This window comes from Crocuta crocuta, unplaced genomic scaffold (genome assembly GCF_008692635.1).
Source record: "Crocuta crocuta isolate KB4526 unplaced genomic scaffold, BGI_CrCroc_1.0 scaffold167, whole genome shotgun sequence".
NCBI lineage: Eukaryota > Metazoa > Chordata > Mammalia > Carnivora > Hyaenidae > Crocuta > Crocuta crocuta.
The window spans coordinates 1438047-1453409 of NW_027532406.1; the positions used below are offsets into that span (position 1 = coordinate 1438047).

Sequence of the window (15363 nt, forward strand, 5' to 3'; positions counted from 1 at the left end):
TGACTAGAGCTATTATATATATTATTTTATTCATTATTCTTTTTAAGATTTTATTTTAATTTTTATATTTATTTTTAAAAATATATATTATTTCTTTTTTTTTAATGTTTATTTGTTTTTGAAAGAGAGTGACAGAGTGATATCAGGGGAGAGGCAGAAAAAGAGGGAGAAACAGAATCCAAAGCAGGCTCCTGGCTCCGAGCTGACAGCACAGAGCCTGACGTGGGGCTCGAACCCATGGACTGTTGAGATCATGACTTGATCTGAAGTCAGTTACTCAACTGACTGAGCCATCCAGGCGCTCCTAAGATTTTATTTTTAAATCATCTCTACACCTAACTTGGGGACTGAATTTAAAATTCCAAGGGGCTCCTGGGCAGCTCAATTGGTTAAGCGTCTGAATTCATTCAGATCACCCCACGATCTGGTGGTTCATGGGTTCCAGCCACGCATCGGGCTCTATGCTGACAGCATGGACTCTGCTTGGGATTCTCTCCCTAAAAATGAGTAAAACTAGGGGCGCCTGGGTGGCTCAGTCGGTTGGGCGTCTGGCTTCGGCTCAGGTCATGATCTCACAGTTTGTGGGTTCGAGCCCCACGTCGAGCTCTGTGCTGATTGCTTGCTCAGAGCCTGGAGCCTGTCTTCGGATTCTGTGTTTCCCTCTCTTTCTGTCCCTCTGCTGCTCACGCTGTCTCTCTCTCTCTCAAAAATAAATAAAATATAAAAAAAATTTTTTAAAAATAAGTAAAACTAAAACAACAAAAAAACGCACTGAAGATGTCAAATGAGACTAGCTAATCACTTTCAAGAAGTCCAAAATATCTTCAGAATAAAGAAATACATACTAGAAATAAGATCCAGATGATTGGGGGGTGATTTGTAACACAGCTTCTTCATCATAAAAGTGTCAACTTTTGTTAAGAGACCCTTTTGCTGATAGAAATAATATATTTTCTTCAATATTTGTTGGGAAATCTATGCTAACTATTTAGGTACTAAAATCAGTTAAATACATGTATTAACACAATACAAATAGCTGGATTTTAAAAATCTTTTCATTTCAGGCAACCATTAATTTTCTTTAAATTTTGTAACCACCACCATATTACCATACCAGCATCACAGTGAATAACTCTCTTCTTCCCCCAGGGGAACCACAAACCTATCTTTGTGATAATCCCTAATTATTAGTGCCTAAGCATATATTCATAAACAATATAGTTTAGTTTTGCTTGTTTTTCTCTTTTATATGAATGGAATCACACAGTGTGCATTTTTAAAGTATTATACAAAAGTAGATTGTAGCATTCACCTGTTTTTAAAAAAATCTGAATGAGAATAGTTTTGGAAAAAGTTTAGAGGACTGCTAAATTGATAAAAACAGACACAAGATTCAAAGTAATATAGGAAATGTTAAATAGCCATTTTAATTGCCCATGAAGACAAAATTAATGGTATATCACCTGGGAAGAATTAACTGCACAAAATCAGAAAGCATATTCAGCCTGAACCAATAAACTCTGTTATCATATTCTTCAAAGGAAGAAGACAAAAGTACATACTGTTCCTTGGTATTAATTCATAATCCTTTTTCAGTAAAAAGTCCCAGGAGGACTTGTTTCTTTGACTTTTGTATGATGAGCACAATGAGGTGAACAGGACTATCAGTTACCCAATCAACACCTACAGGAAGAGGAATACAGTGGACAGGATGTGCAGGTATAAGAGATTCCATGTCTGCAGAGTATTGTTTAAAAAGAATGTATATCTTAGCCAACTAATCTTTGACAAAGCAGGAAAAAATATCCAATAGAAAAAAGACAGCCTTTTTAACAGATGGTGTTGGGNTATTTGTAAAAAATAAATAAATAAATAAACTTAAATAAATAAAATCAGGAATTAAAAAAAAAGGAATGTATATCTTAACTCACATACTCTTTAAATTCTGAATTGTGTTCAGTGCATTTTTAGGAAGTAACAACAGGCAATCATTAGGTTAGCTACCACCATAAGGTGTTTATGAAAGGCCAGGAAGTGCTCTAAGTGTTTTACTTGCATATTCATATTATTTCTCACAACCACATAAAGCAGGCATTAATTATCATCTTCCCCATTTTACAGATGAGATAACTGAAACAAATGGATTAAATAACTTACCCAAGATAAATTTGTACTAGTAACTAGTACAGACAGGTTCCCAACCCAAGCAATCCCATTTCAAAGTCCATGTTCTTACTCACTAACCACATCACCTCATGTAAGCTGAGGGCTCTTGTACTTCTGTAGGGATTGAATCTCACAAACATTAAATAGTTTCTAGTTATCAGCAGAGGAATTTATCAAAGGTTTTCAGTTACATGACATAAAGATTACATAAACAAGACTGCTTAATGATGGAAGCTTTTTGAATCACAAATTTGGCACTGGTCAGGCTCAAACATTTACTGTCTGCCATAACCAGATGTCAGGTAATAAGGCATTGGGGATATAGACAGTATTAAAATGCCCTTGTGTTATGCTTGTTCACCTATTAAATATTTACTGTGCATATACCATGTAAAGAGTATCTCACTAGGCAATGTAGCACTTACCTAGATAAACATGAAACAGATTCTGCCCTCAATGATTTTAGTCTAGAAAGGGATATTAAAGAAAATCATTAAGAAAAAAAGGTAAAACAAATTAAACTTGCTAGTTCTTTATAAACATTAGCTCACTTAATCCTTAAAAACAACATTAATAAAGTAGTTACTTATGAAACTTGTTTAAAAAATTAGGAAATTAAGGGAAAGAGAAGTTATTTCCAGTTGGTGAGATCAGAAGAGTCCTTGGAAGTGACATCTAAGCTGAGCCTCTAAGGAATGGTGTAGCTGTGGACAGAGATGGAGAAATAAAAGTACACTAATAGAGAAAAACTATATGAGCAAAGGTATGAAGACAGAAAACAATGGAGAACCATTAGTGTTCACAGGGCACAAGGGAGCACTGGGATATTAAGTTGAGAGTTTTCCCTCTGAGATCAGGAACACGACAGGGATGTCCACTCTCACCACTGGTGTTTAACATAGTGCTTGAAGTCCTAGCATCAGCAATCAGAAAACAAAAGGAAATAAAAGACATCAGAATTGGCAAAGATGAGGTCAAACTTTCACTTTTCACAGACAACATGATACTCTACCTGGAAAACCCGACAGACTCCACCAAAAGGCTGCTAGAACTGATCCATGAATTGAGCAAAATTATAGGGGACAAAATCAATGTACAGAAATCAGTGGCATTTTTATACACCAACAATGAAGCAATAGAAAGAGAAATCAAGAAACTGATCCCATTCACAACTGCACCAAAAATCATAAAATACCTAGTGAACAAAACTAACCAAAGATGTAAAAGATGTATATGCTGAAAACTATAGAAAACTTATGAAGGGAACTAAAGAAGACAAAAAGAAATGGAAAAACATTCCATGCTCATGGATCGGAGGAATACATATTGTTAAAATGTCAATACTACCCAAAGCAATCTACGCATTCAATGCAATTCCAATCAAAATTGCACCAGCATTCTTCTCAAAGCTAGAATAAACAATTCTAAAATTTGTATGGAACCACAAAAGACTCCGAATAACCAAAGTAATATTGAAGAAGAAAACCAAAATGGGAGGCATCACAATCCTGGACTTCAGGATGTATTACAAAGCTGTAATCATCAAGATGGTATAGTTTTGGCACAAAAACAGACACATAGACCAATGGAATATAATAGAGAACCCAGAATGGACCCACAAATGTATGGCCAGTTAATCTTTGACAAAGCAGGAAAGAATATCCAATGGAAAAAAGACAGCCTCTTTAACAGATGGTACTAGAAGAACTGGACAGCAACATGGAGAAGAATGAAACTACATCATTTTCTTACACCATACACAAAAATAAACTTAAAATGGACAAAGGACCTGAATGTGAAACAGGAAACCATTAAAACCCTAGAGGGGAAAGCAGGAAACAACCTCCTTGACCTCAGCCACAGCAATTTCTTATTTCACATATCTCCAAAGGCAAGGGAATCAAAAGCAAAAATGAACTACTGGGACCTCATCAAGATAAAAAGCTTCTGCACTGCAAAGGAAACAATCAACAAAACTAACAGGCAACCGGCAGAATGGGAAAAGATAGTTGCAAATAACATAACGGATAAAGGGCTAGTACCCAAAATCTGTAAGGAACTCACCAAACTCCACACCCGAAAAACAAATAATCCAGGGAAGAGATGGGCAGAAGACATGAATGACACTTCTCCAAAGAGGACATCCAGATGGCCAACAGATGCTCAACATCACTCATCATCAGGGAAATACAAATCAAAACCACACTGAGATACCACCTCACGCTGGTCAGAGTGGCTAAAATGAACAAATCAGGAGATTATAGATGCTGGCGAGGATGTGGAGAAACGGGCACCCTCCTACACTGTTGGTGGGAATGTAAACTGGTGCAGCTGCTCTGGAAAACAGTGTGGAGGCTCCTCAAAAAATTAACAGTAGAACTCCCCTATGACCCAGTAATAGCACTGCTAGGAATTTACCCAAAGGATACGGGAGTGCTGATGCACAGGGGCACATGGACCCCAGTGTTCATAATAGCACTCTCAACAATAGCCAAATCATGGAAAGAGCCTAAATGTTCATCAACTGATGATCAAGACAATGTGATTTATATACACAATGGAATACTACATGGCAATGAGAAAGAATGAAATCTGGCCATTTGTAGCAACATGGATGGAACTTGAGGGTATTATGCAAAGTGAAATAAGTCAGGCAGAGAAGGACAGATACCATATGTTTTCACTTATATGTGGAACAGGAGAAACAACAGAGGACCATGGGGGAGGGGAAGGGGAAAAATAGTTAAGGAGAGGGAGGGAAGCAAACCATAAGAGACTCTTAAATACTGAGAACAAACTGAGGGTTGGTGGGGAGGTGGGGGGAGAGGGCAAAAGGGGTGATGGGCATGTAGGAGGGCACTTGTTGGGATGAGCACTGGGTGTTATATGGAAACCAACTTGATAATAAACTATATTTAAAAAAATAAAAAATAAAAGAAACCAGGATTAAAAAAAAAAAACATAAATTGGGGCTAGATCATTTGCCAAGTTAATGATATTCTTTTTTAATTTTTTTAAATGTTGATTTACTTTTGAGAGAGAGAGAGAGAGAGGCAGAGAGAAAGGGTGACAGAGGATCTGAAGCGGGCTCCATCATGACAGCAGAGTGCAGGGATCCAACTCATGAACCATGAGATCATGACCTGAGCCAAAGTCAGAGGATTTAACCAAGTGAGCCACCCAGGTATCCCATCAAGTTAAGAATATTCTATAGACAATGGGGAGCCACTAGAGGTTTTTGAATAAGAGGATGACATGATGCGTGTGCTTTAAGGAGAGTAACTGTCAGAAAGTGTAAAACAGACTGTGAGTGTTGAAGCTAGCATAAAAATATTTAACAGACTAAATGAAGGAAATAACTTCTAAAAAACAGAGGCAAGATGGAGCGCCTGGGTGGCTCAGTCAGCTAAGTGTCTGACTTCAGATCAGTTCATGATTTCAGTTCATGGGCTCAAGCCCTGTGTTGGGCTCTGGGCTGACAGCTGAGAGCCTGGAGCCTTCTTCAGATTCTGTGTCTTCCTCTCTCTATGCCCCTCTTCCACTTACACTCTGTGTGTGTGTCTCTCTCAAAACTAAATAAACATTAAAAATTTTTTAAAAAAATTTTAAATAGAGGCAAGAGATGAAGGTAATACTATAGCAGATGAAAAAATGACAGTGACTGCACTCTCTGACACTCTTTTTTTATTAAATTTATATACTTTGAGAGAGACAGAGTGCAAGTGGGGAAGGGGCAGAGAGAGAGAGGGAAATAGAAAATTCCAAGCAGGCTCTGCACCACCAGTGCAGAGCCGGACGCAGGGCTTGAATCTGTGACCTGAGCCAAAGTGAGATGCTTAACCAACTGAGCCACCCAGGCACCCCTCTGGCAAATACATTTTTAAAAAGAGCATATGTGGACTTCTGCTTGTGGGAAGATGGGGCAGACATACTTTTGCCTACTACTCCATGGATGAACTCAAATCCAGAACATACAAAGAATTCTTTTTTTTTTTTTTTTTTAAATGTTTTTTATTTATTTCTAGGAGAGAGAGAGAGACAGCATGAGCAGGGGAGGGCCAGAGAGAGGGAGGGAGACACAGACTGAAACAGGCTCCAGGCTCTGAGCTGGCAGTCAGCACAGAGCCCGACGCGGGGCTCGAACCCACGAACCGCGAGATCATGACCCAAGCGAAAGCCGGATGCTTAACCGACTAAGCCACCCAGGCGCCCCAAACATACAAAGAATTCTTAAAATTCAACAGTAAGAAACTAAAAATCTAGTTAAAATCAGTGAAAGACATGAACAGGCATGTCATCAGAAAAGATATATGAATGGCAAAGAAGGACATGAAAAGATGTTCAGCATCACCAGCTGCTAGGGAAATGCAAAATAAGATGATGATGAAGTATAAAGTGTGACAATATGGAATGTTGTCAAGGATGCAGAGGACCTAGAGCTCTCACACACTGCTGGGGGAAAATAAAATTGTACAGCCATGCTGGATGACAGTTTGGCAATTTCTTCTTTAAAATCTGAGCATATACTTACCATACAACCTAGCAACTGTACATGTGGGCATTTATCTCGGAGAAATGAAAACTAAGGTTTATACAAAAACCTGTATACATATGTCCCCAGGTTCATTACTGGTAATAGCTGAAAGGTGTATAAAAACAAAATATCCCACAATAAGTGAACAGTTAAACTGTGGTCTGTTCATGGAATACTACAAAACAATAAAAATTAATAAACTATGGATATACACACTAGATGGATCTCAAGGGCACTGTGCTAAGTGAAAAAATCCAATCTCAAATGGTCATACAGTATGATTCCCTCTGTAACATCCTCAAAATGACAAAATTATACAGGTGGAAAACAGAAAAGAGTATGTATTGAGGGGGGAGGGTAACCCAAGGGAGATCTTTATAGTGATGGAATAATTTTATATCTTAAAAAAAATCTGGGGACGCCTGTGTAGCTCAGTCCGTTAAGTGTCCGACTTCGGCTCAGGTCATGATCTCATGGTTTGTGGGTTCAAGCCCCATGTTGGGCTCTGTGCTGACGGCCAGCTCAGAGCCTGGAGCTTGTTTCAGATTCTGTGTCTCCCTCTCTCTCTGACCCTCCCCTGCTCACGCTGTCTCTCTCTCTCTCTCAGAAGTAAATAAAACATTTAAAAACATTAAAAAAAATTTTTTTTAACTTTTAAAATTTAAGTAATCACTACACCCAATGTGGGTCTTGAACTCATGACCCAGGTATTAAGACTGAGCCAGCCAGGTGCCTCTTTGTATCTTAACCGGTGCAATGGTTATACAAATCTACTCATTTTAAAGTGACACACAACTATACACATCTTTTGAACCAACGTCAATTTCCTGGCCTTGATACTGTACTAGAACTATGTAAGACATAACCAGTGAAGGATATGTGGAATCTCTGTACTATCTACACAACTTACTGTGAATCTTAAATTATCAAAACAAAAGTTAAAAAAAACTAGGGCGCCTGGGTGGCTCAGTCGGTTAAGCATCCAACTTCGGCTGACAGCCAGCTGAGAGCCTGGAGCCTGTTTCAGATTCTGTGTCTCCCTCTCTCTCTGACCCTCCTCTGCTCGCTCACGTGCGCTCTCTCTCTCTCTCTCTCTCAGAAATAAATAAAACATTAAAAACATTTTTTTAAATAAGTTAAAAAAATTTAAAGGAGCAAAATGTCCTAAAAAATATCACATGATCCTATGTATGTATCTTTAAATAAGTAAAATATCAAACTATTAAGAGTTACTCCTCCAGTGGATTCCTTCACTACCTACATTAAATATTTCTAAAATTTCTAAATTTTATGCCATGAGCATGCAATACTTGAAAACCAAAGGGAAAAGGCTCAAGAAAATGAAAACACTATTATTTCTCACTGTTTGAAGCATATCACACAAATAGATATGAATAGAAATTTAAGAAAGAATATCAATTAAACTCAATTAATAACCTATGTATGCATATAGACACTAAAAAAAAATAGTGAGGCAACTAGCAAGCCCAAGAGGTCCAAAAAATATCTGATTACAGATCCAGCTCCATCACCCATTACCAGTGTGACTTTGGAAAATGACTTAACTTTTGTACTTTAAGAGACCAAGAGATTACAAAGAGAAACTGGTCAGAAATATTAAACATACAATGCTTTGTAAATCAGGATGACAGAATTCTTAAAATAGTAGAATTGGAAGTGACCTGATAGATTTAGTACAATTCCTCAACTGATAGCTGAAGAAACAAAGTTAAGTAAATTTCAGACAGCTATTTTGCAACAGAATTTAATAAATAACCTAGAAAGTATAACAGTTAAGAATGCTGGCTCTGGAATCAAACTGCCTTGGTTCAAATCGATTTACCACTCACAGCTATGTGAACCTGCATTAGTAACTTAACCTCCTTGGGCCTCATTATTTTATCTGCAAAATGGAGAGAATACTAGTTCTTACTCCACAGCCTTATTGTTAAGATTACATGGACTTATACATGTAATGCTTTTGTAATAATGCTTGACAAATAAAAACTGCTCAGTAAATAAAAGCTAATATTGCCATCATCATTAACTCCTTTTTCTGCCAGTAATGCCATAGACCTGAAGTTAAATCATTAGGATAGAAACTTATCAACTAATAGTCAAACCCACTTTTTTTCTTTAAACATATATTTATTTATTTTGAGAGAGAGAGAGAGCACGCAAGCAGGGGAGGGGCAGGGAGAGAGAGGATCCAAAACAGACTCCATGCTCAGCACAGAGCACCGCATGACACGGGGCTGGATCTCACAAACTGTGAAATCATGACTTGAGCTGAAAACAAGAATTGGATACTTAACTGACTGAGTGACCCAGGTGCCCCCAAACCCACTCTTAATTCAATCTTTGGGTTAATATGAAATAATTATGAATATTTGAAAACAGCTGTAAAATCTTATTAAGATTTTGCTCAAGATGGAATTACCTTTCAGGGAAACAATGTAATCAAATAACAAACTGAAAAATAAAATAAAAATAGTGATTCCAGTTAATCAGTGTAGACTTCAACTCAACATGAGTTTCTCATATAAAGATTTATTTAATATCATGTTAACTAAATATTTCAACAGAAGCATACCAACATTTAAAAAAATATGCTATAAGTTGATGCAATTGATTATTGTTGCTATCTAAATGTACTTCTAGGGGTGCCTGGCTGGCTCAGTCGGTGGAGCATGTGAATCTGCATCCCAGAGATACAGGTCAAGCCCCATGCTAGGTGTAGAGATTACTTAAAAATAAAATCTTTAAAAAGAGAGTACTTCTATACCTTAACAATTAACTTGGGAAATTTTCCTAAAGTGACAGGCTGAGCCTGGGTGGCTCAGACGGATAAGCTTCTGACACTTGATTTCGGCTCAGGTCATGATCTCACAGTTTGTGAGAGCCACTCAGCCACTGACTGAGCCACCCAAGTGCCCCCAAAAACTTTACTTTCTGTGTTTTCAGAACCAATGTTGAGGTTCATATGATGATAATAATTTAAATATCCTGGATTTTTCTTGTAGTTTCACTTGATTGTGTGTACTCTAAAATTCTAGAATATAACCTGAAGTAATTATCTTACTTAAAAACCATATATTGTCCTTAAAAACCATATATTAAAATGCCTCTAAAGGAATTTATAACTGATTAAACTTGATTCATAAACACAAAATATGCTGTTTTTGAAACTTATTACTGATTTGGCATACAGTAAAATTTTTAAAAATTATCATTTCCAAGTGACCATATCCCAAGACAAAAGAGAGGGGGAAGAAGGGTGCCTGGGTGGCTCAGTCAGCTAAATGTCGGACTTCAGCTCAGGTTATGATCTCCCAGTTTGTGGGTTCCAGCCCTGTGTCAGGCTCTGTGCTGACAGCTTGTACCCTGGAACTTGCTTTGGTTTCTGTGTCTCCCTCTCTCTGCCCCTCCCCTTCCTCACTCAGGCATGCTCTCTGTCTCTCAAAAATAAATCATTAAAAAAATTTTTTAGGGGTGCCTGGGTGGCTCAGTTGGTTGAGCGTCCAACTTCGGCTCAGGTCATGATCTCACGGTTCGTGGGTTCAAGCCCTGCGTCGGGCTCTGTGCTGCTAGCTAGCTCGGAGCCTGGAGCCTGTTTTAGATTCTGTGTCTCCCTCTCTCTCTGACCCTCCCCTGCTCATGCTGTCTCTCCTGCTCTCATAAATAAATAAAACATTAAAAAAAATTTTTTAAAAGAGGGAAAAGAGATTTTTAAAAATTATATAAAGTTAACGTTAATATATTCTCCGTAAAGCAATTACACATAGTTGAACTCATGCTAAAATAACCTTAAATCCAATTTTTACCTAATAAAGCTTACTTATTATACAGTTAATACAAACAAATTATACCATTTTACAGATCCATAAGCCAGAGCATAATTTAACTTTTATAAAAGTAAAAAGCCTAAACTATAATCTAGAAGGACAAAGTTTACTTTGGGCATTGAGTGCTGCAGTTTGTAGTATTTAGGACTATGCAGATTTTTTTCTGGTCCCATTTTTATTTTTTTATCCTATTTTTAAATCTTTTCATCAAGCAAACAAAAACTATTATTTTCTCTTTCTTTTTTTAAACATTTATTCATTTATTGTTTAGAGAGAGCAGGGGAGGGGGGCAGAGAAGTGGGGGGACAAAGGATCTGAAGCAGGCTTTATGCTGACAGCAGAGAGCCCCATGTGGGGCTCAAAATCACAAACAGTGATGGGACATGACATCATGCCTAAGCCAAGATCAAGAGTCGGATGTTTAACTGCCTCAGCCACCCAGGTGCCCCAGTTTACCTTCGTAAGCGGAGAGCACTGTTTCCAAAACATCTATGAAATCTGCTATAATTTCAAAACAGTTACAAAGACACTGAACCAATTTCTACCAACCATTTTTGAAACTCTAGCAGTTGATTCTTTACTATTTTGTTATATCCCACTTCTGAGCAGTAGAGTTTGAGGCAGCGCATCTGAACAAATTAAACTGCCTTCTTTGTTACAACATCATTTTTTTGGCTGCACTTCAGTTCAGGGACATTTTTTGGCTGCCCAGATCATGCAATCTCATATACTATTAAAAAAAAAAAGTCATGTATACCAAAGAACCCATATTTTTTCTGGCTCTAACCTGCCTTTAATCTAAGAATCCCACTAGCAGGATGCATCTAATTCTATATCACATCCAGAACCATCTCAGCTCAATAAGTAAGAATCTAATTAGACAATATTGCCCAGTTTAAACCTGCAGTTGCAGTAAGATGTTTTACACAATGATGATAATTTAGTAGTAAATTTGATGATGGGGATCTTGATCTGGCTGCAGGCCAGTACAAAGAAATAAACCAGCAAAGAAGTATATAAATTCCAATTCTTATTCCAATCACTAAAAATGATATTTGGAAAGCTAGTAGTTTGACATATTGATTGGTAATATCCTTATTTTTAAATATGCTACACCTCCAAATCAAATCAACATGATGGAAAATGAGAAACTGGCTCAATATTTCAAAATCCATTACAATATTGTGAAAATATACTAAATCTAGACTCAAAATTTAATGTATGGTTTTGGCAATCTTTGACTTTCTTGACAATATTATATTGATGAAACTGATATTGATTTAACTTAGTCTCAAAGTTCCAAACTACAACCAATTTGCAGACATTTTCAATAACTCAGTGATACAGAGAAACTTACAAGATTTAAAATTAGCAGAATTCGTGGTTCTCACCATCTAGATTTAAAATTAGCAGAATTCGTGGTTCTCACCACCTACTAGAATGTCTTACCTGTCAAGAATTTTAAGAGGGCAAACGGTCAAGATAGATAAAGATACTACCTCTCTTGTCCAGTGCCACAATTTAAAATACTCAACTAAGCTCACAATAAAAATCTAAGACAAATATAAATATAGGTCACTGACTCCATAACACTCTTTAGAAGTACACATGATGAAAACTATTTTATGGTGAAAGACTGTGACAAAACTATTGTAACCAAGTTCTAGTTTCTACTATGCTAAGCAAGAGCAAAGATAGAGTCATATTATGTTACATTCTGCACTGAAGTGATTTTATTACCAGGAAGACCCAATGTGTGGGGAAGTAACAGAACATTTCAATATGGAGACATGAAGTCTAGACTCAGCTAGAAGGTTAAACTTAAGATCCAGTGATGACAGTGCTGTGGATATGGGGGGAGAGAGCCCAGGAATATTCACACAAGTCTGCCACAATTTCATATCCCATATGCATGTGACAAATTACCCACCAGTGACAGAGGCATCATGTAAACACTGAACTGTTCTCCAAGCATGCCCAGGCCATACTCTCCAATTTTTAACTTCTGGATTTCTCAAAGTAAGAGGACAGTAAGACCTAAAGTAAGAATTCTGTCATGACTCATGGCTGTTTTAGATTCACCCTACTTAACACCATTTACTACATCAGGTCAGAAGGTAAGAATTTTCAAGTAAGATCTACTTAATACAGTCATTCTTATAAGACAAAATAATAATAATATTCATTAGAGGGGCACCTGAGTGGCTCAGGTCATGACCTTGCAGTCTGTGAGTTTGAGCCCCAGGTCAGGCTCTGTGCTGACAGCTCAGAGCCTGGGGCGTACTTTAGATTCTGTGTTTCTCTCTCTCTCTGTCCCTCCCCGGCTCATGCTCTGTCTCTCGGTCTCTCTTTCAAAGATAAATAAACATAAATTATACCACTTCACTTAATAGTTTAATTTTACAGTAATATTAAGATGTAACCTTAATAGAGAGTTCTATTTCAGTTCCCTTCAGTAAGTTTTTAAATGCCATGACTTTTATTTAGAGCTAAGTATAAAGGCAAGATCTTTAGAGATAATCTCAGTCTCGTGAGGGTAAACAGAAACAGAAACAATAGTAATACTATGTAACCTCCAACCAAAGATTCTTTGACAACAGTTAAAGCAAAGAATTCATCTCTCCTTTGAAGAAATAATTACTAGTCCGCTAAGCATTTGAAGATATGACACAGTCTATATATACAAGCTAATTTAAAAGCTTTTGCAATAAAGTACATTTTCACTGCGTGAAAATTAAATAGATACCTGTTTAATCAAGAAACACTTGATTAAAAGTTTGTTCTGAAATGGGCCACGAACATGCAAAACATACAATGAAATAAAAAGTTGCAAAAGTAACTACATATGAAACATAGCTAAAGTCAAAGACTTCTTGAAGCCATATTATAATTTAACAATTACAAAAAGAAATTAACTTACTTATACTAAAGCGAATGTAAGTATTGCAATCACTATTTTTCTGGCACAATTACTGTTTTGGTACTACATCTTCTATCCCAGTCCCCCGCCTATCCCAGTTCTATTTACTGACAACTGCAAGCATCCTCTATTCTTACTTTTCTAGATGACTCTCCTAAAAATATGATTTATACAATATATATAAAGTTGCATTAATACTGGTCCTGTGAATGTCTCAAAAGGACTTCTCCAATTCTCAAGAGGCGACTCAAATCCTGGAGCTACGGGTGAGAGAAAGAGCTGGTACTCCTGGACTGTAGTGATTTCACATATACAGTGACCCTAAAACAACATGGGTTTGACGTGCACAGGTCCACTTATATGCACATTTTTTCCCGGATAAATATAGCACAGTACTGGAAATGTATTTTCTCTTATGATTTTCTTAACATTTTCTTTTCTCTAGCTTACTTTATAATAAGAATATCGAATATAATACACACAACATACAAAATGTGTTAATCAACTGTTACCAGTGAGGCTCTGGGGCAACAGGCTATTAGCTAAGTTTTCGTAGAGTCAAAAGTTATCGGGGATTATGACTGCATGCTTCTAACTCCCTGTTGTTCAAGGGTGAATTCTTGTTTTATAAACCCTTTTAACCTGCATTGATCATACTTTCACCCTGTGGTAAATAAAAATAATCTGTCAACTCAAACTGTCAAAATGGAACCAGTCAATACTGAGTCTCTGTAAAACCTAAGTGTCCAAATTTTTGTTCTGAGGTTATTATTTTTTTTTAACTTAAAGGTAGTGCATTAAATCTTTTTTAAAGATCTAAACTTGTCTGGTATTTAAAGCAAACTTTAAAAAATTAAAAAAAAAACACGCTATTACTGTTAGAAAAAAACCCAAATGATACCTTTATTTTCAGAATCACTCCCTTTATCTTTCCCAAACATCACTTCCTTTTTACTACTTCCCCCAGTCGTTCCGGCAAATCAGTGCTCAACACCAACCCCGGATTATTAAAATGATCCGCTGTCTACAAATAAGAAAGTCCCATATTCCAAGCATATTACCCTAGTGATCTTCGACGCTTTCAAAGACACCTGTGCAAATGCCAAAACCCTAAATTAGATCCCCAAGGGCTCGTTTTCTTTCTTGACCCCATTTCTCTTTTTATGGCCCTTTAGGTCAGACGACTTCCTAGCCTACAGCCTCCACCTTCTCCAATTAAACCGAAATCCTTCCCCTAACTACCCCCACCTCCCGACTCTGGTCAGCTACCTCATCAGTCACAACCCGGTTCTGTCTCTCTCGCCAGGCAGTAATATCGACCGTGTTCCTGATTCCTACGATCCCGCGCCCCCACTGCCAAATCCTGGAGCATCTCTTCCTCCAGTCCTGCATTCATGCAGGACCCCCTCGATCTGCTTCCCTCACTATTCGGCTCTCAAAACCTTCCAAGCCCTTGCCTCTTCAAGGCCACCTCTCCCTCAGTCTCCCACTCTCCCACCTCACCTCAAGGCCCTCGACTCAACAGCCTCCATTTCCTAAAGATTCCATTCTAGAGCCGACTCTCCAGGCTCCCTCAACCGTCGCCTGTGGCCCCTCCAGATCCCAGTCCTTCGCAGCCCCGGCTCCGCCCCTGACTCCCAACTCATCCTCCGCTGCAAGGGCCCCCCAAACTTCCCTCTCCTCAAGCTCAGCTCCGGCTCACCTCTGCAGTCCGAGTCGGGCTCCCCCGACCCAACTCCGAGTCGGTGTCCGAGCCGTTGTCGGAGTCCCGGGCTCTCCGGGCCTCGCAGGAGTGAAGCGCCTCGAGCGGCGGCGGCGGAGCCCGGGGAGGAGAGCCGGAGCGGAGGCGGGGGCGGTGGCGGCTGCGCGCAGGCATCGCCACGGCCTGCCTTGGTCGC

General features: G+C 38.2%; 1 protein-coding gene across 2 annotated transcripts in view; it reads right to left on the reverse strand.

Moving 5' to 3' along the window:
- SAMD8 (sterile alpha motif domain containing 8) overlaps positions 1 to 15363 on the reverse strand; it is a 53120-nt gene extending 37757 nt beyond the window's left edge. The window contains exon 1 of one of the 2 annotated variants that reach the window (XM_077778614.1): positions 15168 to 15363. In XM_077778614.1, the coding sequence (XP_077634740.1) occupies positions 15168 to 15341 (174 nt within the window). In that variant the 5' untranslated portion in view covers positions 15342 to 15363. Of the gene's footprint in view, positions 1 to 2591; positions 2636 to 15167 lie in introns of those variants that run through there. The other variant, XM_077778615.1, reaches the window with a different exon arrangement.